At 40.6% G+C, this 20,642-nt stretch overlaps 4 protein-coding genes across 5 annotated transcripts; 2 read left to right on the plus strand and 2 right to left on the minus strand.

The window, feature by feature from the left end:
• The first annotated feature begins 182 nt into the window (after positions 1–182).
• LOC136432602 (rab9 effector protein with kelch motifs-like) lies at positions 183–9,740 on the plus strand. 2 transcript variants are annotated; one of them, XM_066424008.1, is made up of 13 exons: positions 183–401; positions 868–1,044; positions 1,674–1,761; positions 2,598–2,744; positions 3,933–4,146; positions 4,490–4,612; positions 5,122–5,309; positions 5,889–6,027; positions 6,393–6,450; positions 6,885–6,976; positions 7,320–7,374; positions 8,170–8,267; positions 8,751–9,740. In XM_066424008.1, exons 1-13 carry the CDS (start codon positions 334–336, stop codon positions 8,987–8,989), a joined length of 1,686 nt encoding a protein of 561 aa, XP_066280105.1. In that variant the 5' UTR covers positions 183–333; the 3' UTR covers positions 8,990–9,740. The 2 variants fall into 2 exon arrangements, with proteins under 2 accessions (XP_066280105.1, XP_066280106.1); XM_066424009.1 differs by lacking the exon at positions 183–401 and having other exon boundaries at positions 876–1,084.
• LOC136432601 (coiled-coil domain-containing protein 175-like) lies at positions 9,576–13,518 on the minus strand. The gene is made up of 4 exons (XM_066424007.1): positions 13,116–13,518; positions 12,585–12,737; positions 11,327–12,237; positions 9,576–11,099 (listed from the first exon to the last, which is right to left on the minus strand). The coding sequence occupies exons 1-4, from the start codon at positions 13,383–13,385 to the stop codon at positions 10,073–10,075; spliced, it is 2,361 nt and encodes a 786-aa protein (XP_066280104.1). The 5' UTR covers positions 13,386–13,518; the 3' UTR covers positions 9,576–10,072.
• A 267-nt stretch (positions 13,519–13,785) lies between these two features.
• On the plus strand, positions 13,786–17,736 carry LOC136432604 (splicing regulator SDE2-like). The gene is made up of 7 exons (XM_066424010.1): positions 13,786–13,961; positions 14,430–14,547; positions 14,927–15,038; positions 15,537–15,706; positions 15,990–16,104; positions 16,236–16,704; positions 16,983–17,736. The coding sequence occupies exons 1-7, from the start codon at positions 13,860–13,862 to the stop codon at positions 17,205–17,207; spliced, it is 1,311 nt and encodes a 436-aa protein (XP_066280107.1). The 5' UTR covers positions 13,786–13,859; the 3' UTR covers positions 17,208–17,736.
• Positions 17,737–17,901: 165 nt separating this feature from the next.
• LOC136432607 (uncharacterized) lies at positions 17,902–20,396 on the minus strand. Its single transcript, XM_066424013.1, has 5 exons — positions 20,276–20,396; positions 19,819–19,968; positions 19,335–19,421; positions 19,086–19,221; positions 17,902–18,627 (listed from the first exon to the last, which is right to left on the minus strand). Exons 2-5 carry the CDS (start codon positions 19,915–19,917, stop codon positions 18,566–18,568), a joined length of 384 nt encoding a protein of 127 aa, XP_066280110.1. The 5' UTR covers positions 19,918–19,968; positions 20,276–20,396; the 3' UTR covers positions 17,902–18,565.
• Between the last annotated feature and the right edge of the window lie 246 nt (positions 20,397–20,642).

Raw genomic sequence — 20,642 nt, forward strand, 5'->3', positions numbered from 1 at the left:
ATCTGACATAAAATAATGTTTCTAGATATCCATATACCAACCGATTCATACTGTATGTGTTATCTTTTTATTTCGTCATTCTATTCATGAAATGTTACATAAGAGAAGAACATCCCCGTAAAGGTAAGCATTAATGAACTCTTCTAATCGTTTTGTGTGTTTGATTGGTTTATTTCTATCACGTGACTGATCTGACCCGCCATTTTTGAGACCGCCTTTTTTGCTACACAGTAACAAAGTCTGGATTCGTGCCAGAATATTTTACAATTTGCCCAGAGTGGTGCACTCTTATTTCTGGCGTAAGAGGACACAAGGAAACGGTGACCATACAGAATGGACAGACTGTGTCTGTATGCTGTATTTTCGGTGGATGAACCACCGAAACCGCTTCTCTTTCGGAGGTAGGTGTTGGCGATTTTGCAAAAATCTAGACCTCTAGCTCTCTGAACGAGGAGTAAACCCCTTGATCTGATCTACAAAATGTCTTGCGCTTTATGAATTTATTGCTTGTATGTTACACATATAGTAGTATGGTTTTAGATAGGCACCTTGGAGAGGTCTTAATTCTTAAGATTATAGCGTACTGCAGGCAGCTATTATTTGTTTTCTGCATGACTCTGCATGTGTTATGTACAATGAGTGTAGCAAGTGAGAATTTTTATGCACCTGTCAATGATGTTATGTTGGTGGGGGCAGAAGAGTTGAAGGGGGCAGGGGTTGTAGTGGGGGGGGCTTTCCACCCCAAAATGCACCCAAGATAAGAATAAAACAATGCATCTCACATTCTCACTGCACATGCACAGTTTGATCCGTTAAAAGGCTTGTTCTGGAAAGTACAAATTTGACAGTCAGACTGTTTTTCCACAGGACATCAGAAGGAATCGCCTACAACTGCCAGTTGCCGCTGCCCCTCCCACACCAGGCTGTGGTCTTCGGTTTCGGCAAGTGGGAGCAAAGGACGCTGGGAAAGTCCCTGACTGTTGAGCTGACTCTGGATGAGGGTGAAACATGGCAGAGACTGGGCACACTTACAGATAAACATAGGTGAGTGGCAGAGACTGGGCACACTTACAGATAAACATAGGTGAGTACTGAGCTGTAAAAAATACATGTGGGACCTATTTGTAATAGTATAATACTGCTACCATTTTTATGACATATTGTCCATATATATATTTAATATTGCAGTCGGTAATTTTGTTTTTAGTGGTTGGGGGAAGGGAGTAGTTCACGGCATTTAATTTCAACAGGTCAGGTAAGAGCAAGGGGGTGTGCATGAGTGATCAAATATTTACGATGATGAAATTTTAACGGTTGATATTACCTCCATTTTTCATGGATGTAATAACCCTTCCCCAACAATATATATAGCTTTCAAATGAGGCAACTGTATAAACCTTTCCAGTGATTGAATAGCAAGATTCTTTTATTCACAAAAAATCGTCGGCTATTGTAAAATGCTTGGTTGTGTACAAGTACTCCTGCCTCTGCTAGTACTGTATCAACCTCTGGAGTTGTCACCAAGCAAGCCTTGTCTTCGATTCGACAAAAAATCGTCGGCTATTGTTAAATCTTGGTTGTGAATAAAAGAACCTTGCTATTCCGTCATTCGCCAACCTGATGGAATTATACATGGATTTTCCAGTGATGTTTTTGATGTGTTTCTGTGTCAGGTCCCTCTGCTGGCAGGGTGAATGGAGAGATGACTTCCTGAGGAGAAGTATTGCCATGGAGAGGCAGGGTGGAATAGCAACACTGAAGGTCAGATGATAACAACATCTAAAAGTACAGGAGGGGAGGTTTCATATAGAAGAAGAACAGAAATTGATTCTACATTACTTTACTGTGGTTACATTTTGATTCCTGCAATATGACTCTTTTAGTATATCAAATAATATCTTTTGCCTAAAGGGGAAACACAGAAAGGCAATGTCATCTTTTGAAACAAAATCACTCGTACTGTAATGTTATGTTTGTAGTTGCTGCAGGGTGCGAAATACTTTTTTGAGCCAGGTTGCCCATGTTGCAACCTAGGGCAAAGGCTAGGTTGCACATCCAAATTTCAGGTTGCTCCAGCAACATTCACCGATTTCTTAAAATCAAGCTTGTATGTAGCGTATAATACTACTAATATTTCAAAATATAAATTAGATAGTATTGTGTTTCCATTGACCTAAAAACATCTTGTTTAGCCGAGGGCAGTGTGTTTTCGTCTTTTTCAGCTCAAATTCCACGATCTATGAAGGGTTTTTGATGGTTTAAAACGAAAAAGTGTTGATTTCTTTACTTCAATTGAAGATTTACCGAATTTTATGAGAGTGACACTTTGTTTTTGTGAGCTTCCAGGGCTCCGATTGAGATCTTTGGCTCAAAATATAAGGTTGCACACTGTGCTACCTGGGTTTGGAATTAACTTGCACCAACCGAAATCTTGTTGCACTGTGCAACGTGCAACCTGGTATTTCGCACCCTGCGCTGTCATTGTTGTTCAACAGCCCAAAGTTAGTGAAAGGTCTGGGAGAATGCTAAGTGCTTTCTTTCATTATACATGTAGATCATTTTCACACCATGATGCTGAGTTGAAACTGTCCTAACAGGTTACCTGTGGAGGGTCAGGGTCATGTGGCTCACCTGAAGGGAGACAAATAGTTTCTTCACACCACCTGCCGGACACACCCGTCGATACACCTAAAGTGACAGGAAAGGAAAACTTGGTAAAGTCAACTGGGATTGCAGAAATACAGGTGTGTACAAAAAATGTACATTAGTAGACCTATAACCGGTATAGTAATTATAAGTTGTAGTCATATGGGGAGCACTTGAACAATTATGCTGGCATGATCACATTCTGTTTTTGAATTTGATACAGTGTAGTATACATTTAAAAACCAGGGCTGTCTCCAGGATCCGTCCCTCTGTCCTAGGACGAAAATTTGCTTGTTGGGACAGATAGAAATTTCACCCCATCCGTCCAAAAAAATCTGTACTTCCTGACATTAAATTGATGGAAATGTATTTTCGTAACTGAGCTTATAATGACAGATTTAACAATGAAAGGTAACAACATGGGCTCCCAAACAATAGAGTCCATTCCAAGTCACCACGAGGGTTGTTATTGTCCTAATTTACAAATGTTTTCAATCTATTGTAATTATATGTGTGAGAGATTCTATACTTTAGAAATATTTTGAATGTGATTTCAACTTTATAAATATTTACCCGGTTCTCTAAAACTTAAGAAATATTCATCATATGAAATATGATATTTCTAACAGTTTCTAAATAATTGTAACAGCATTCTACCTTTATTTACAATTATTTACAATTTCCAACCATTTTCTACCATTATCTATAACATCTCTATAAATAGGTCAGACGGCTGGGAAGAAAGCAATTCACGCATCCTTGCGAAGTTTAGGGAAGAATGCTATCCACAAAGGACCAAGCGGTGTCCTGCAGTGAAATCTAAAGATGTACAAAAGTAGACAGAAGGGCCGGATTAGCACCTACTTTTATGGGGGCAATCACCGTTCTACCATTGTTAACCATTTTCTACCATTTTGTGTTAATATTTCTAAAAGTTAAATAATCACATAGATGTTTAGAAATTATTACAAATAAAGAGGTTTTTGTGCAGTTACTTTCAAAATATTTCTAAATTATCTAATTGAATTCAAATAAATTCATATTTTTGTATTTAATCTTTTTTAAAAATTTAGAACTATTGTCAGTCAGATATTCTTTCATTAGAAATTCTTCAAAATTATTACAAATATTATTATAAAACCCTCATGGTGTCTCGGAATGGACTCTATATATGTTGGACGGAAAAAAATGTAAAGCTGGAGACAGCCCTGATTTAAACTCTGGCATCTCGCCTGTCAAAGCAACCCTTACAGTTACACCACTAAACTTTACTCCCCTGGTTCCAGGATGAGTACACACCACCTTGGGATGCAGAGGACGTCACGCTATCGGAGACAAACGCCCAGGAGCCTACGCCAAAGAGACGGAGAACCTACTCTGCAAAGTCACGGACTCTTAAGGAGCAGCTCAAGTCGTCCCCTGCTGAGAAGAAGAAAACTCCAACTACCTCACGATCAAGGAAAGGCAGCAAGAAAGTGGAGGTGGACACTGAAGATTCGGGTATGTCATGTAGCAGTTTAAGTTGCCATCAGATATTGATCAAAATATTGGGTACTAAATTCTAGCTATTGCTCAATTTTGCAATGATGATTTGGAGACTATCGTCAAAAATTAAAAGAATACCAATACCTTGGATCATGGATGTCTTTTTTATGTATGGTTTGGTAAAGCAGATACTTTAAACTAATAAACTTTTTTTTTTCACAAAAACACTGATTGAAGCATGATGTGATGAATATCAAAACTATCAGTTCTAAAAGCTTGTGCCATAGTGGACAGTGTTGTGTGACAAAAAATAGAGAAGGAAAGCCATTGATCCTGTATTTCTACATGTTGTTTTCAGACTTCCCCAGTGCACGCTGGGGCCACAGCTTGTGCCCGCTGGAGGACCATAGAGCCCTCCTGATTGGTGGACAGGGAAAGGGACGCCAGCTGTGTAAAGATTCTATCTGGCAGCTGGATACAGGTAAACTGGTACATAAGAATTAAGGTGAATTAGACTAGGAGTTTTGAGAAAGATTATTTAGTTCTATTCATATATACATATCTACCTCTTTTCTAAAAAGAAATCGATTAATTTCTGACGCAAACAATTGATGTTTCATGTAGTATATTTCCATATATGTATTCTGTATTACTCTTATCAGATACCGTAATGTATCATGTAGTATATTTCCATATATGTATTCTGTATTACTCTTATTAGATACCGTAATGTTTAGTCTTAAGTTTTATACCATTCATTAGCATTGTTAAAAAGAAAAGACATATATGTCTTGACATTTTGTACTACCTACGAACTTGCCATACATTGTACCTGTTACATTTGTTGTGCAATAAACTTTGAATTGAATTGAATTGTATTCATCATCAGTGTATTATATTATATAAAGACATGATACTGAGGCATAAGTCTTCCTTCACATTGTATCATCATCATCCTTACCTTCAAATGTAACCCTTTTCCACCAACAGTTACCCAGAAATGGGAGGTACAGTCCACCACTTTCTCCGGCCCCAACCCTGAGGCCAGGATGGGCCATACTGCCACCTACGACCCTGTGGTCAAGTGTGTCTACGTGTTCGGTGGGTCCAAGAACAAGCGCTGGTTCAGCGATGTACACGTCCTCGACGTGCAGACCTGGCAGTGGTCCTCTATAGAGGTATCAGTCCTTTTTACTTCTGTTCAACATTTGATGTTGTGTGTCCTTTCATGTTTTATAGCTACTGATCAATGAGGTAGGTATTGTACACCATGAATGGTTGTGGAGCTACCTTAAAAGCTACAAAGAGTTAATCCACAACTTTTAGCTCATTATTTTTTCACATCTGTTAGCACCTTTCCTTATGGTAGAAAAGGGTTCACCGTTGTAATGTTGTCTTTGTTTTTAATGGATTTTCTGGCGACAGTCACCTGAAAGTTCAGAGATATATGTCAGGATAAAGAATCACTGATTCTACCAGTAGAGATCCTGATCATAGACTCAACAGACACTCTCTGATCAGGATGCTAAGAATGGGTTAGGGTGGTCTTCCATTTATAGGTCCGAAATTTTAAGTCAATCAATTGATCTAAAGTGACATGAATCAAAGTTTTAAAGTTCTGACTGTATTGTAAGGGAAAGGCTCTGATTGGGATCTCTACCGGCAGAATTTGCTGCCAGATTGGCATATTTTACAATTATTATACCATTCTGTTTTCTTGGAAAAATGTCTGACATGTTGAGTTGTGTGTCCTGCAGGCTAAAGGAGACGCCCCCACACGGTCCTACCACAGTTCCACCCTGTACAGACACGAGCTGTTTGTGTTCGGAGGTGTGTTTCCTAACCCTGACCCTGAACCTGACGGCTGCAGCAACGAGGTCTTTGTCTACAGCCCAGGTAACCGCAGGCTTTCTGTTGTCTACTTTAAATCCATATAAAATCACCTAATGAACCTAATGTTGTTTATCTTCAGTAAATGTGAAAGATATTAATAGACTATTAATATTAAACAAAAAGCACAAGTTAATGCAGTTTACTTATAGGAAGGGCATTACAATGTATTTTGTATCAGATTTTACCTATAATTTAATCTTAACATCAGCCTTAATCCTGTCAAACTTAGGACCAGTAAAGGTGTAAATGCTTTACAGCTTGTCACTGTTTCTTTATTGCTTTTTGTTTTGTTTATTAAGTCATGCTAGTTCAATATGACTTCGTCTCCTGTATGTTCTCACACCCACCCTTGTGTGATGACCCCACAGCTACTGAAAGCTGGTACAAGCCCCTGGTGATGGGAGACAGTCCTACACCCCGGTCTGGGTAAGACAGTCTTCAGATCCTTCGTAAATACATGTACTACAACTTAGATCTAAGTCAGGGAGTTCACTGATACCAACCAATTTCAATCACTTGTACCTGCATGTCCTTGAAACTCTACTTATTAAGTACTTGATGGATCTCTTTTAGATCTAGATATTCAAATAAACTTCAACTTTTCAAAGTTAAGTGCTGGAAAAGAGCTATTTGTTTTAACCCTAGGACTTTTTGCAGCTGTAAGTTTTTGTATTGCTGTAAAAGCATTTAAATTTGTTGGGACTTACTTCTGCGGTTACGAAGGAAAAGGAGACGTTTGTGTTGTTTTCTGTTCATAATTTTTCCTAATTTCATGGTGCGAACAATGCAGGACAGCATATGCAATACTAGTTTGTCACGATATTCATTTTGTCTGACTCTCATGTTCACCCTTCCTACAGTCACTCTGCAGTACTGTTAGGAGAGAGGTTGGTGGTGTTTGGAGGGTGGGACGCTCCTGTCTGTTACAACGACGTGTCCATCCTGGACCTGTGTAAGTCAACTGTGTTGTGCAGGATTTTGATTATCATATGATACATGGCTTACTGAAAGGTTTTACCTCAAATAATGTGCCAAATAACATTCAAAAGTAGCGGGATCCACTTTCACTGGGATGAGGATTTTTAGCTATTGTAGATAAAAGGTATTACACGTATTTATCAGCAACATGTAGTTAGAAAGTTCTTGGCGTTTTTGACTGCTGAACAAGGTCTTTCACTCGTACTTCAGGACCTGTCAGAATAGTTTTATTTGAGACATTTACTCTGGTTGTGCTCTGTCTCTGTGTGAGCTTACTGTGGCATCTGAACTTGGGCATTATGTAATTCTGTATACAGGCCTGATGGACTGGACCCAGCCTGAAGTGACTGGCACACCCCCAGCACCAAGAAGGTAGGCAAGACGAGTTGTGCAATACTGAAGATTTATGGAAAAAGTCCTCACGGATAGACATGAATATATAACTATGTAAAGAGATGATCAGGTCCATGTCAAGTGGCACATACAAAGATGATACTGCAACTGTACTGTAAATGCATTTAAGTTGTCGTGGTTTTTATTTCGCTCACACGTGAAAATGGAGTGTTCGGGTTAGTTTTAAGTTTGCGGTAGCGCTATAGTCACATACATGTACTGCTACAGTATTGGACACAAATGTTTGTGGTGGCTTTAAGTTCGTGGTGAAATGATCACCACGAAAACCGCGAACTTAAAACCACCGTGAACATTTCTGCATTTTCAGTACTTACATTTGTGATGGTTTTATTCTGTTGTAGGAGGGAAAAGGAGGTTTTCTTGGTGTTCGAGATTAAGGGTTCAAACTGAAACAATTGTTTAGTACGTTAGAATTACAAAACACAATAATTGCGATTTTGCAACAAGTCACTGAAAATCGTGAAAATAAAACTAATGCAAACATTTAAAAATTTACAGTAGGTTGACAGATTTATGTTCTTATTGTTGAGGGTATGACACCAAGTTGGTTTCTTTATTAATAGGCCATCCCTCTTTAGTGTGTGCACATCTGAGTAGCGTCAATAGCTAGCAGGCTATTGAATTCCTCCAAATCACTAGTACATGTACTCTATTTCATCGAAAGATTGTCAGAAACAGTTCTGAAGTAACTGTATAACTTTCTCCTGCTGCTAACATTTGACATTTGTTGAGAACATTGTTGTGTTTTTCTAGCTGGCACACGGCAGTTCCCCTGAGTGGAAACAGCTTCCTGGTCCATGGAGGCTATGATGGGGATGAAGTCATGGGCGATTCCTTTGTCTTCTCACTCGGTAAGATTAGCTGCATACAACAGTACTGCAAGCAAGAGCTGTTACCTTTATGATTATTGGTAGATAATAAATATTTTTTCTATGGTGAGGGAAGTCACTTGCAAAGTTTCACTTAGGTAGGTTTGGGTAATATTGTGAGGCCATGTAAGAAGTTGGTACAGTGATTTTCATCTCTATCTTTTCACATTGTTAGGTTATTTGTTTATTATCATTATCTAGTCAGATATCTGTTTCTGTTATACATGTTCAACTCATGTAAATGTACTTAATTTGTAATGTTTCTTTTTCCTTTTATAAATGTTTCTGTCCGTTCTGTCTCTCTTTATGTATTTCATCTTTCATGTTGTGTCCTTTTGTTCAGAAAAATGCAATCAAAATGAATGAAAAAAGGAATTTGTTTTTTGTAGAACTAGTTTTGAGGGAAGAGGTCTAAACTGTTATTATCTGCTTGATTTCACACTCACATGTAACATGTTTTTGTAGACACTTGCAGCTGGAGTGTGCTGGCAGACCCTGTGCCTGTGAGCCCATGTTGTGGACACCAGGGCCTGCCTCTCCCCAGGAGTGTTCAGGATAAGGAGAACCAGGAGGACAACAATAGACTGTCCATCCTCATCTTTGGTGGAGGGGACAACAATGGCCACTTCTTTAACCAGATACACAGACACACATTCTCCCATGATGCATCTGAAACTTCCGTGGGAGACCCTTGGTGTTGGTAGAGTCAACATCAAGAGTCAGCTCACACCAGTTTAATTAATTGTTTGGTTCTCATACAATGTATTTCAATAAGAATGATGCTAGATGGAATATCAACATGAAAACAGAGTCTGGGCGGAAAGTCTGTACATGTACTTCGGTTCATATACAGTTTTTCTAGAATAGCTTCAGCTTTTGCTTGGAGGGAGTGAATGGAGTCAGGTGCAAGTTTCTCACCCCGGCCTTCTGTTTTCATGATGTCCTCTTGCTCAAGTTTAACATGAAAATGTCTGAGAACCAACAAATTAGATTAGTGTGGCCGAGTGTACTTTATAGGCAGCTGTACTGATTTGTTTTTTGAGAGTCAGAAAATAACACAGATCACATGACAAAGCAATTCTATGCAATTCTGTGACAAAAATGGATGGTGATATAGAAAATACCTCACTTGATGATTTTGTTTGAATTATGTAAATAATACAACTTGGATAAAAGAATGTAGGAATAGGAAGTGTTTGTGTTTTGGTTGTATGTTTTCCTATTCTTGTTCATTTAAACATGGTGTGTGTGCAGGGAGACAATAACAAGCAGTTTTTACATATACAGCAATATGGATCATGGATGAATTTATTATCTGGTTGACCAACATCAATGTTACAGTCTATCCATTTTCCTTCAAAGAATATTCAAAAACACATTGGTATAAATCAGCACAACTTTTGATATTTTTATAACATGTTCGTAATAAAGTTTTTATTAGAAAGGCAAAGACAATGTGGTCAAGTCCTTTTATTGCAAGCAAGTTCTGAGTGAGACAGAAAAGAATCTAGTCTGAATACAGTTTGGAAACGTATGCTCCCTTACTGTATAGTTTGCTTTGAGCATGATCAGTAAGTTATCAGTAAAGCAGACATGTGAAATTGCTAGAGTTAGAGATGGTCTGATACAAGTAGATGCAAAGATATCAGCAAGGAGCAAAACATGCTGTGAAGACCAGATAGTTTGCAAAGGTGAAAGTAATGCCGCAGTGAAATAGCAGGAAAGCTTGCTACGCCTACAAAGGTATTTTCTGGACAATATGGCAGTAGCCGACCAGCAGACTTGGCTTAAGGTTTCCAGTTGGACAGCGGTGCGGTAGGATTAGAAGGTGCCAGGGATGGCCTTTTCACCTGTCGCCTCCCAGTCCTGGTTAGAACCACAGGCTGCGAGTCTACAGGTGCACCGTCTTCAGGTCTCATGCTCTGCCGTGTGTCCACCGGTCGCCTGCTGGCCACATTGTCCAGAAAACTGACCAGCAACCCTAGCTCGCCTTCAAGCTTAGACGTAATATCAGTTAGCTTCTGCTCCCTCTCTTTACTCTTCTCCTGTAAAGACGAGATGTCCTCTAAGATCTGGCTATCTCTCTCAGCACTTTCCTTCTGCGCAGCAATGTCACTGACCCAGCCCTCCACTACCTGCCCCTTCAGTAGAGCAGACAGCTCCTGTAGTCTATCTCTTTGGCTTTTATTCCTTTCGATATCCTCCTTGAATCCAACAATCTCGTTCTGCAGATTTTTGTTTGCTGCCTTGAACCGCTTGTTCTCATCTACCACCTGCTCAAGCTTCCGCCCTGATTCGTAGATGTCCTGTTCCACGCTCTTCACCTCGGCTGCGTGGTCTCTCAGCTGTTGTAAGGCAGAGGCCCGGCCACTTTTCAGATCGTCCTGTAGCTTTCCTCTTGGGTGAGACATCTTTTCAATCTGCCTCTTTGCCCTGTTGACTGCGTCGTCTAGCCCACTCTTCTTGTTCTTACTCTGGACCACGTACTTCTTCCTCTCTTCGTACTCCTTACTGATCTCCTTAAATTCCGACTCAAAGGTGTCGCACATGGGTGTCTTCTCCTCCAGCTCCGTACCAATGTCTTCTATGCCCTTCTCAAGTTTGCTGACGCTCTGCTCCAAACCTTCAATCTCTCTTTTGGAAGATTTCTCCATTTCCTTGTAGTTCTTCTCAGCAGCCTTGATGTTTGACTTTAGTTTCTTGATGGCCTGCTGGTCTTCTATGGTCTCCTTCTGTAGCCTCTTCCCTTCCTCTGTCAGCTGAATATGCTTGTTCTTGCCCTCCTCCATACGGCGGTTCATCTCCCCCATAAACCTGGGAACAAAAAGGTAGTTGATGTTAAAACAAATATATCTAATAAAATGTTAGGGGGTTGAGAGAAAAGGACCTAATAGAAAGACATTGACAGAAGTCATAAAAGTTGAATTCTTTAAGTTGGAAAGGTCTGCCACGTTTGAATATTAATATTGAACTGGTAATATACAGTCGTCATCTATCAGGCAATTTGTATCTTCTAGGCATATAAAGACAAAGGTTAACACCTTGAACTGCTTGCTCTGAATTCCTCCAGGTCCTTGTGTGTGTCTGTCTTCTTTGACTGGAGTTCAAACCTATCGTTGCGTTCCCTGGTCAGCTGTTCTCTGGACTCCTCCACCTGTTTGTTCAGCATCTGTATAGCTGCCTTGTGGTTCTCCTGCAGCTGCTCGATGCCCTGCTCCAGCTCCTGGTTCTCCATCCTCAGTCTGGCGCTCTCCTCGGCAAGGCGCGTCAGCTCCGCCTTCCCCTGCCTGGAGATCTCCCTCAGTTCCTCCAGCTTGGCGGCGCTGTACTCCATCTCCTCCACGGCCTTCTTAGTCTCCGCCTTCAGGTGAGCTCTGCGCGACTCCACCTGCTGGTTCTCCTCCAGGGCCTCCTGCGTCTCTTCCTCTAACTCCTGCAACCTCTGCTGCAGCTCGGCTTTCTTGCCCGTTAAGTCCTTTTTGATACCTTCAAACTCTTCCTTCAGTCTGTCCCCTTCTTTGTCCAGCTGTACGTTCTCCTCTTTCTCCTTCTCCAGCTGTTCCTCTAGCTGTTTCACCTGGCTCACCAGCCGCTCCACCATGTTCTCCGACCGTCTGATCGTCTTTTTCTGCTCCCCGTTCTTCGTGTCGGACTCGAGAAGCTCCTCCATCAAGTCGCTGATCTGCTTCTTCAGACCCTCGTTGGTTTCTTTCTGATCTTTGATCTTCAACTGTGTGTCGGCAATGTTGTCTTTTAGACGCTTCTTCTCAAGCCTGGCGTTAGCTCTCTCTTCTATCATGTCCTCCTTCAGATCAATGATGGCCTGCTCCACGTCCAGGATTTCCTGGTTTGTCTCCCGTAGCTTCTCTCGTGTCTCGTTCAGCGTGATCTGCTTGCCAGCCTTGTCCGCCATCCGTTGATTTAGTTGTGAGATGATCTCGTCATGCTGGTTCTGTGGGTAAAAAGGGGACATGTCAACAGCTGACCTCAGCTAACTGAGTTAAAACTCAGTCCCTAAGCTTCAAAATTGAAGCAACAATGCTATGCCTATGCACTGTTTAAAAATCTGATAATGAAGCTGCAAGAGTCAAGTTTCAAATACTCTAACACTTAACAATACCTGGTATATAATGGGAACATGTCATTACAGACTAATTCCAGCTATCAATCGAAATAGTTGGTGTACACATGTCAAATCTGTGTCTTTCGGCACTTTTTGTTTTGCATTTCTACATGTTGACCAAGGTAGGCAGGGCTATGGGATCTATTGTACGTTCAGGAATAAGATGGTCAACCCACCCTGACAATGTCTCTTTCGGGTAGCAGGGTCTCATTTTCCTTCTTCAGTAGTTGAGACTTCTTCTCGAGCTGCTCTATAGACTGTGTGAGGTTCTCCAGCTGGGTTCTTAGTCTGTTCATCTCTGCTGCATTGGAGTCCCGGGCTGACTGCACCTGTGAAGTGACAGGTTGGAAACGGATCTCAGTCTTGGTGCTTTAGATAGCAATGTAGAACTTCTGAAGAAAGTGTCTCAAATTCTATAATATCTAACACAACTGTATGCAACATAGCTAACTTAGAAGGACTACTAGTATATGTAGGAGGTTGCAAACAAGCTATGCTAATGCATCATATTATTTTATACGTGATGTGCCCAAATACATCTAGTAATACATCAAGGAAAACTGTAGTCATTAGAACTGAACTTAACGACAACGGATATACCAAGGACATTATATAGGATATAATGTCCTTGGTTATACAATGTACAAATCAGAGCAACCATTAGCAAAGAGTTTCAAGCTGACAAGAGAGTTTTCGAATTTGCTTACCGCTTCTGAGATCTCAGCCTTGACCTGTTCAGGGAGGAACATGAGTTGATGCCTGAGAATGCTCGCTTTGATGGTCTCGACTTCGAGAACATCGTGAACCTTAAGTCGTTCCCCGTCCAACTCCTTCAGCGCCGCCGCCACCACGTCCAAGTGTCCCAAATCAGGCTCTTCAAAACCGAACTTTACGCTCTTCATTCTCCACTTCAGGTCCATCATGTGTTCTATGGCGGAGTTGACGCCGGGAACCTCGGTCGTCACCACGGCAGACATGATTGACAAGGCTGTCAGACGATAATGAAAAGTTTACAGGCCGTGTGGACGATTGAAATCGTTGTTACAATCAAAATATTGCAGTGACAGTGGGTGTCCGGTTTGGTAGCTAGGTCACAGTACACAAAACCGAAAAGCATAATGGGAATGGAATACTCCACTATAGAAATTCATAGGTAATTGAACAAAAAATAAAGACTGTTCAACGTTTATTAAAGATAAACAACCCTAATAATATGAGATATATATAACATACAGATATGATTGTATGAAATGGATATTTTTGATTACCGAAATTTAAACATTGTCGGTATTTTTAACAAAACAAGACACTCCTGTAGTAAAGTGGAACATTCTTCGCTAAACCGGAAATGGGAATCTGATTCGTAGTATTTCCGGTACGCCATCGTTTCGTTCTGCGTCACTCTGAAATTTTACGTTTTCCAGTTGTCTGAATGCTAGTATTCATACACCATGAATGTTTACGTCTCATCACTACATGGAAGATTGAGCTGTGTGACGATCAATCCTACATCGTCAGGGACGTCTCTGAAACAGTTTCTGTGCGGGGCTGAGGTAAGAAGCGAGAGTCATCTGAATTTTTCTCAACTGGGTTGATGGGGGTGGGGGGCGAAGGTGGAACACTTTTGGTAGAGTTGTTGGACGTTGGTATGGAACGTTTAAAGACAACAAGCGGGTTTGTAACGGGTTATGATTACACCTTGCGTTACGTAAGCATCACTAATGTTACTGCTAATCTTCTATAGAGTTTAGCTAAGCCCCAAACAAATCACATAATGTTTAAACACATTTGTATAATAAGTGAAAACGGTCTCCACCAAGACAAAGTGTTGTTGTAACAAACGTGGTCTTGGCGAAATTTGCGATGATGAATTTTGTGAGACGCGATAAGAAATTATGAAAAACACATACTAGTTCTGAAAGAGCTATTAAAAGAGTCTTTATTTCGACCATTTGATGTAAATTATTATAAAACTTGACATGCAAATGTACACTTTCTAAACTACATACAATCTTTGACAGGGAGTTTCTTCTGAAGATCTTGTGGTGACACACCATGGCAGGATTGTCCAGCAAGAGGATACCATTCAGCCGGGAGGGGTGTACAGGGTCTGGCCTCGACTGGTGGGAGGCAAAGGAGGTATGACATCTCACTTTATTCTAAGCATTGCTGAAACAATTCCAGTAAAAAGTACACAAAACAAAGTAAGGAGAAGCTGCCTATAATTTTGGTATTTTGTGGGGTGTTTAAGTTATGTAATTGCAGCAGACTGACAGATTCTGACCATATGTTGAAGAACCCAACACACTTATCGAGAAGAGTAGGGGTGATATGGTGTGCTTGGCAGGAAAACATGACACGTAGTGAAGTCGCCTTGCACTTAGTCTAGTACTTCCACTACCTACTTGAAAAAGTATCATGCTTTACCTCAATTAAGGGATGACTGCTTTACCTTACTTTACAAGTACACGTATCTATTGCAAACCAGTGACAGTGACTAACTGTTGTTCGTGTGCAGGTTTCGGGTCTATGTTGCGAGCCATCGGTGCACAGATTGAGAAAACCACCAATCACGAGGCCTGCAGGGACCTGAGTGGTAGGAGGATGAGGGATGTCAACGATGAGAAAAGGTCAGTTCTTAACTCTTTTGTTTCTCCTCTCAGTAATTCTGTGCAAGTTGATCAGGACTTGAAATTCATTTTGGTGCATCTTACCTAAGAATTTAGGTGCACGGAAAGAATTTTGGGTGCACAACTTGAAATGAAGTACAATGTCAGCAAAACAAAATTACAAACTTGACTGCCTCTCTTGAGAACTCGAATCTGTAATTTCATAGCTACTTCAAAATTTAAACAAGTAATACATCAAAGAAAGTTCAACAAATTTCAAAAATATTCTATATACATTTACTGATGTACGAATACAATTATACATTTACCATACAACAATATTTAGGTGCACTGGTCAAAAATGACCTGCACAGCTCCACTTTTGGGTGCACAAAAGTGCACATGCACCCGGTATTTGGAAACTGTTGATTGATGTTATTCTGCATACTTGTCTTTGCAGCATTTGTAGACAATATGCGATGTAAATAAAGTTAACCCACTAAACTCTATCCTTTGCAGACTGCAGGAATGGCTGGGTAAGAAAGCGGAGCGGGAGAGGGAACGTGAAGAGGAGAAGAGACGCAAGCGTGAGGAGCGGATGGGCAGGAACAAGCACTTCTTCAATGACCCCGAGTATGAGAAACAGAAGAGGCAGATCATGGAGGGGATGTCTGACTCTCTTCAGAAAGGTACTGTAGGTCTGAAAAAGCCCCATTTTAACTTGAAATCCTCTAAATCTCTACACCGTGGAAGGGGGAACCACACACCACCACCCTGGTTGCTCCACTCCTTAGCAATGCTCCCCCTTGCCTTTTCATAGAAACCCCCCCATCTACAATCTGTATCTAAAATTCAACACCCACAACTTAACACCCTGTTAGTGTTAAGTTGTGGGTGGGGGAGGACAAGTAAGCTACATGTAAAATGAGCTACAGGATTATAGCATGGACTTATGAAGCCGTGTTTCCCCAGGACTTGAGAAGGCTGGGCCATCTGGCAGTGGAGCAGCAGCAGCAGCAGCCAGTGGAGGTGGCCAGAAGAGGAAGGCAGGCCCTGCTAGCTCAGGCACAAAGAAGCTCTGCACTTGGTAAGCTTTCCTGCCTATGAAAATTTTTGGTATTGAAATGACTGCATACATAATAGACAAAAAAAATGTTATTTATTATTTGTGTGTATCACATCAATTTTGGATGATAACAGAGTCATTTGTACCCCCAGGGTTGGTCTGGAAGGAATGGATGACCTGGACAGTCTTGACAGTGACAGTGATGATGAAGAGTCTGCCAGACCTGTAGGAGCTGCAGCAGCCTACTACGATTCCAGCAGCTCCGGTGGGGGGTCCAGTGACCAGTTCAGGTCTCAGCAGTCTAAGGGAAAGGCCAGTGCCTCTGCCAGCAGTGCAAGTGCTGCAGCAGGCAGTGCTTCAGCAGCAGCTAGCAGTAGAACAGAGGACTCCAGTACAAGTTCATCTGAAGCCATTTATGAAAAAGACTCCTCAAGCTCTTCTAAAGAGGCCTGTGAAAGTGACATTAAGAAGCCAGATGTGGAGCCCAGAAGTGGTTCTAGCGATGGTGAGGCTGGAAAACAGCGACCAGGTCTGCTTCAGGACCTGAGTCCACCAAAGTATGAATCCCTTGACACAAGCAACAGGAAAGGAGGGGACAAGCTGGAGTCAAAGATAGAAGTGGTAGGTTGTCCATATTCTCCAGTGAGTTCGTAGGTATGTGATAGTTCTTGTGAGACTTTTGGATTGACTGAAGAAGTTTATGATACTCCAGGCCTTCGCCAATGAACTGTAGTGATGAACTTTTTCAATCAACAGTTTTGACGGTACATCTTTATTACAATACATGGTACAAAACTTCAAGACCTTTATGCTCTTTGTACAAGATTTATTAGATTCAAACTTTTTGGCCCACGTTATTTTCTTATCTATCGTTGATGTTGTATCATTGCCTTTCACAGCAGCCCGAAGCAGTTGATCTGAGTGAGTACAGTTCAGCAGGAGAGCTGGAGTCTCTGGGACTGGACCGGCTGAAGGGAGCGCTCATGGCCCTGGGACTGAAGTGTGGAGGTACGCTACAGGAGAGAGCCAGCAGACTCTTTTCTGTCAAGGGTCTGGAGAGACATCAGTACGATCCAGCACTGCTGGCAAAACCAAGCAAGGGGAAGGGAAAGAAAAAGCAGTAGTGGATCTCCATGAATTTTGTTTGGTCTAGATTATTTTTAGAACATACTATCAAACTCAGTCTAGTAGATGCTTCTGTATTGAGGTCACCTGATACCCATAGCTACTTTTGCTCAATCCACACTGGATTTTTTTAACAATATCTCAAGCAGGAAGAATTCTGTTTATAGTGACCACTTGTCGAGCATCACATATAAAGTACATCGCTAGATTTCACAAAGAAAAGATAAACCATTGAAGCAGCAGTTCATTGCAAGAATTTAGCTTTTAATTTTTATGGACTGGCCATGTATCATGTGTAAAATGTACATGTTAAGCTTGGTGATATATATGGACATTGTGTAGGATACTGGTTTAGTCGTTTTACAATGTGTATTATTAGACTCAGTTACAAAAGGTAACCTTTGATTCTTATGCTGGAATTTACCTAATAGTGCATTTTATGTCAGCCAAGTGACATACGTACTAGTCATACAGATGGAAACATTAAGCAGCAATTTTTGCATTAAATGTTTTGTGATTGTCCCATTTGTAGTACATCTACCTGTGTTGAAAAAAGACTTGTACGAGTAAAGTTCTTTGGCCAAAAGCTTTAAATCACGGTGAATATATAATCAGAGTGACTCAAAACCTTAGGCAACTAGCTAGAACATTAAAATCTACGGTCTAGTCGGAATATATCACAATAAACATGGAGACTTTTTAAATACATTTATTTGAATTCGTTACAGATCCATCAGTGACACAAATATTAGTAAAATATACTAGTACTTTTTTCGTATCATGAAGAAAAGTAACAATTGAAATGCTTCCTAGATAGATCTATATCACTTTGTTTAAATACACTTTTACACAAGTTGAAAAGTTTTCAAAAGATACACTCTAAACAGAGGGGCAAACAGTTATGTAAATCACAATGGAAAGTAAAGTATTAGCAATATCATAATTTCTTTTGACAGTAGTTTTGAATGTCAGCTAAGACTGACCTTTTACTGAATACCTATTTTCCACAGATATGCACTAATGACTGTATCAGTTCAAACAGCAAACATAGGGAACTTTGGACACAAATATTTTCTGTTACTTAAAGCTACCAAATCCTTATCAATATTTTTTCAATATAAACAGTACAACATTTCCATGTATTGTATTTGACATATCTTTCATATAGACTATTCTCACAATGTGAGCAATAATGCAAGTACCTGAGCATAAAGGGAAACAAATACAGGCTCCTGTTAGGAAACCTAGGTATTCTTTACAAAGAGTATGAACAATATTACTGTACAATGTACTTTGTTCAGTAACAATTCCAAACACAGAGAAGCTCGTCTTAGTTGTAGCGTTGATAAGGTTCTATTTATTGTGCCCTTATTGAAACCTTTCCTGTGTTGGCTGTGTACATCAGGTTTTCAAGGATGTCTGCAAAGGAATGATACAGAACATGTGACTCCTGCTTTAATGAATGAATGAAGACCTTTATTGCACATTTCTGCCACACTTGGCTAAGTACAGGTCGCAACAAAACAAAAACAAGTACAGTTTACGTATACAAAAGAATATGGCTATCATTAGATAAATTCTACTTCTCCTCGCTTTACGGTTATAGTAGATATAAAAGAACAGACGTGTTTTTCAATGGGAGGTTTGTCTAGTCGCATTAGGAATATAAATTTTTGTACAGTACTTAAATGTGTGAATGTGTAGTTACATACAATTAATACGTTTCTGTCACTGTGGTTTCATGTTTGCAGTTCATGTTTCCACTGCAAAGTCATCACACCGCAAACATGTATTTGCTCTTCTGCATGCCCTCCCCCCTCACTTCACCACAAACTGCATACTTGAATAAATTTACAGTAATATCAAACCAGTGTTACCTTCCTCTGCATCCATTTCATCAGAAGACTCCCCTCTCACTGCCATAAGCACCGCGGCCGCCTTGTCACTGTAAATCTCCTGTTGCTCAACAAAGCACTGAGGGAAGGCTTCTGACACAGACCAACGCCTGAGACGCTGTTGAAAAAACACAGAATTGTCACATAATTCAATGGCATGATGAAAGTGAATTAAAGGAAGCCTTGAAATACAAGAAATAGGAGCTTTCTTGCAGCAGGGTTGGTAAATACCTTGGCAGAAGCTTGTGTTTTAGGGGTGGGGGTTGTCCCTGTACTGCGAGCTTTGGTAGCAGGCTTCCTGGCTTTGTACCTGCCTTTCTAAGGAAAACAGAAAGAAGGAACGAAGGAGTTTGAATAAAGGATGTCTGTACTTTGACTAAAGGATGTCTGCAAGTATTTGTACCCTTTCCTGTCCCCAATGACTGCAATAGTTTGAGTTTTCCTGGTTAAGGACTGACCCTACTAGTATCAAAAACCTGCCGACCCTGGCCTTTTTTTAGAGGTCAACCACTGGTGAGGGACATAAAAGAATCAAACGGACATCTGAGTGATGAAATCAGAATATTAATTTTCCTAGATCCAATATATGATTCATACAGAGCTAGTATTCTTTTATGTTGCCAAGCTGCAAGATCATTCTTCAAAAAATTTTCAACACAACGTTGTAAGTATTGGCTTGTTTTAACCACGAATAATGACCTACTGAACCACTCACCTTGACACTTCCACTGGTTCTATTCTGTTGCTCAAAAGACAGAGAATCTGGGGTGATCTCTTGAGAGTTGACAGTTACTCCAGGAAGAGAGTTGTTCATCAGTAGGTCACTTTCATCGTAGGTTGGCAGATGTATTGATGACAGGTCCTTCTGCAAAAAAACATCATTTCAGAATAACATGAAATATATTTTGCAGAGTACAACAATGTGCTTTCTACCGAAACAAAAAATATGAAAAGCTAGTCCTCATTGACAGTATGAATGACATACCCTGAAGAAACTGCAATCTTTTGTGAATGAAAATGGAAATAAATGAAGATTAACATACAATGCAAGTGCACCACCAGGTGAATAACTATGGTACTACTAGTACTCTGTTGCAGCACATTTGTCAAATATATTACTGAACAGTATGTCCTATAACAGCACCTGAGGGATAGAATGTGTAGAAACTCACACTAGCCTGTAGAGTCACATTTCTGCCACGATGGCTACTCTTTGCTGTGCTGACTCGTTGTCTAACTCTCCCTGTAGAATGGTGAGGGGTAACTGGGGCCTGCACAGAATGGACACACAAAGTCTTGATGTAAAACAAAACATCGACAAATGACTGCTGCAGTCCCCTTGGGCAACTTGACTACTACACTGTATCTAACACATGCAACACGTTACTACTGTTGTTCTAACAACATAAAACACTGCAAACACCAGACCTTTCCCAAAAAATTCAGTCCTTGTGATCATCAGTCAACGTGCATCGGGGTTATACCGCCCCTTATGGGGTGACATACCCTTTCGTTGGTTGATACAAGACAGGGATGCAC

Source organism: Branchiostoma lanceolatum, chromosome 4 (assembly GCF_035083965.1).
Source record: "Branchiostoma lanceolatum isolate klBraLanc5 chromosome 4, klBraLanc5.hap2, whole genome shotgun sequence".
Lineage (NCBI taxonomy): Eukaryota > Metazoa > Chordata > Leptocardii > Amphioxiformes > Branchiostomatidae > Branchiostoma > Branchiostoma lanceolatum.

What these genes read in the sequence shown, in the direction of transcription:
- LOC136432602 (XM_066424008.1), top strand. Translation starts at nt 334, where the DNA reads ATGGACAGACTGTGTCTGTATGCTGTATTTTCGGTGGATGAACCACCG. An exon ending in CTGGGATTGCAGAAATACAG is followed by an intron (nt 2,745 to 3,932) that starts GTGTGTACAAAA and finishes CCCTGGTTCCAG; the next exon opens with GATGAGTACACACCACCTTG. An exon ending in AGTCCTACACCCCGGTCTGG is followed by an intron (nt 6,451 to 6,884) that starts GTAAGACAGTCT and finishes CCCTTCCTACAG; the next exon opens with TCACTCTGCAGTACTGTTAG.
- LOC136432601 (XM_066424007.1), bottom strand. Translation starts at nt 13,385, where the DNA reads ATGTCTGCCGTGGTGACGACCGAGGTTCCCGGCGTCAACTCCGCCATA. An exon ending in AGGCTGAGATCTCAGAAGCG is followed by an intron (nt 12,738 to 13,115) that starts GTAAGCAAATTC and finishes GTCACTTCACAG; the next exon opens with GTGCAGTCAGCCCGGGACTC. An exon ending in TTCAGAGCAAGCAGTTCAAG is followed by an intron (nt 11,100 to 11,326) that starts GTGTTAACCTTT and finishes TTTTGTTCCCAG; the next exon opens with GTTTATGGGGGAGATGAACC.
- LOC136432604 (XM_066424010.1), top strand. Translation starts at nt 13,860, where the DNA reads ATGAATGTTTACGTCTCATCACTACATGGAAGATTGAGCTGTGTGACG. An exon ending in ACTGGTGGGAGGCAAAGGAG is followed by an intron (nt 14,548 to 14,926) that starts GTATGACATCTC and finishes GTTCGTGTGCAG; the next exon opens with GTTTCGGGTCTATGTTGCGA. An exon ending in ACAAAGAAGCTCTGCACTTG is followed by an intron (nt 16,105 to 16,235) that starts GTAAGCTTTCCT and finishes TTGTACCCCCAG; the next exon opens with GGTTGGTCTGGAAGGAATGG.
- LOC136432607 (XM_066424013.1), bottom strand. Translation starts at nt 19,917, where the DNA reads ATGAACAACTCTCTTCCTGGAGTAACTGTCAACTCTCAAGAGATCACC. An exon ending in GAACCAGTGGAAGTGTCAAG is followed by an intron (nt 19,422 to 19,818) that starts GTGAGTGGTTCA and finishes TGTTTTCCTTAG; the next exon opens with AAAGGCAGGTACAAAGCCAG. An exon ending in TGAAATGGATGCAGAGGAAG is followed by an intron (nt 18,628 to 19,085) that starts GTAACACTGGTT and finishes ATTCCTTTGCAG; the next exon opens with ACATCCTTGAAAACCTGATG.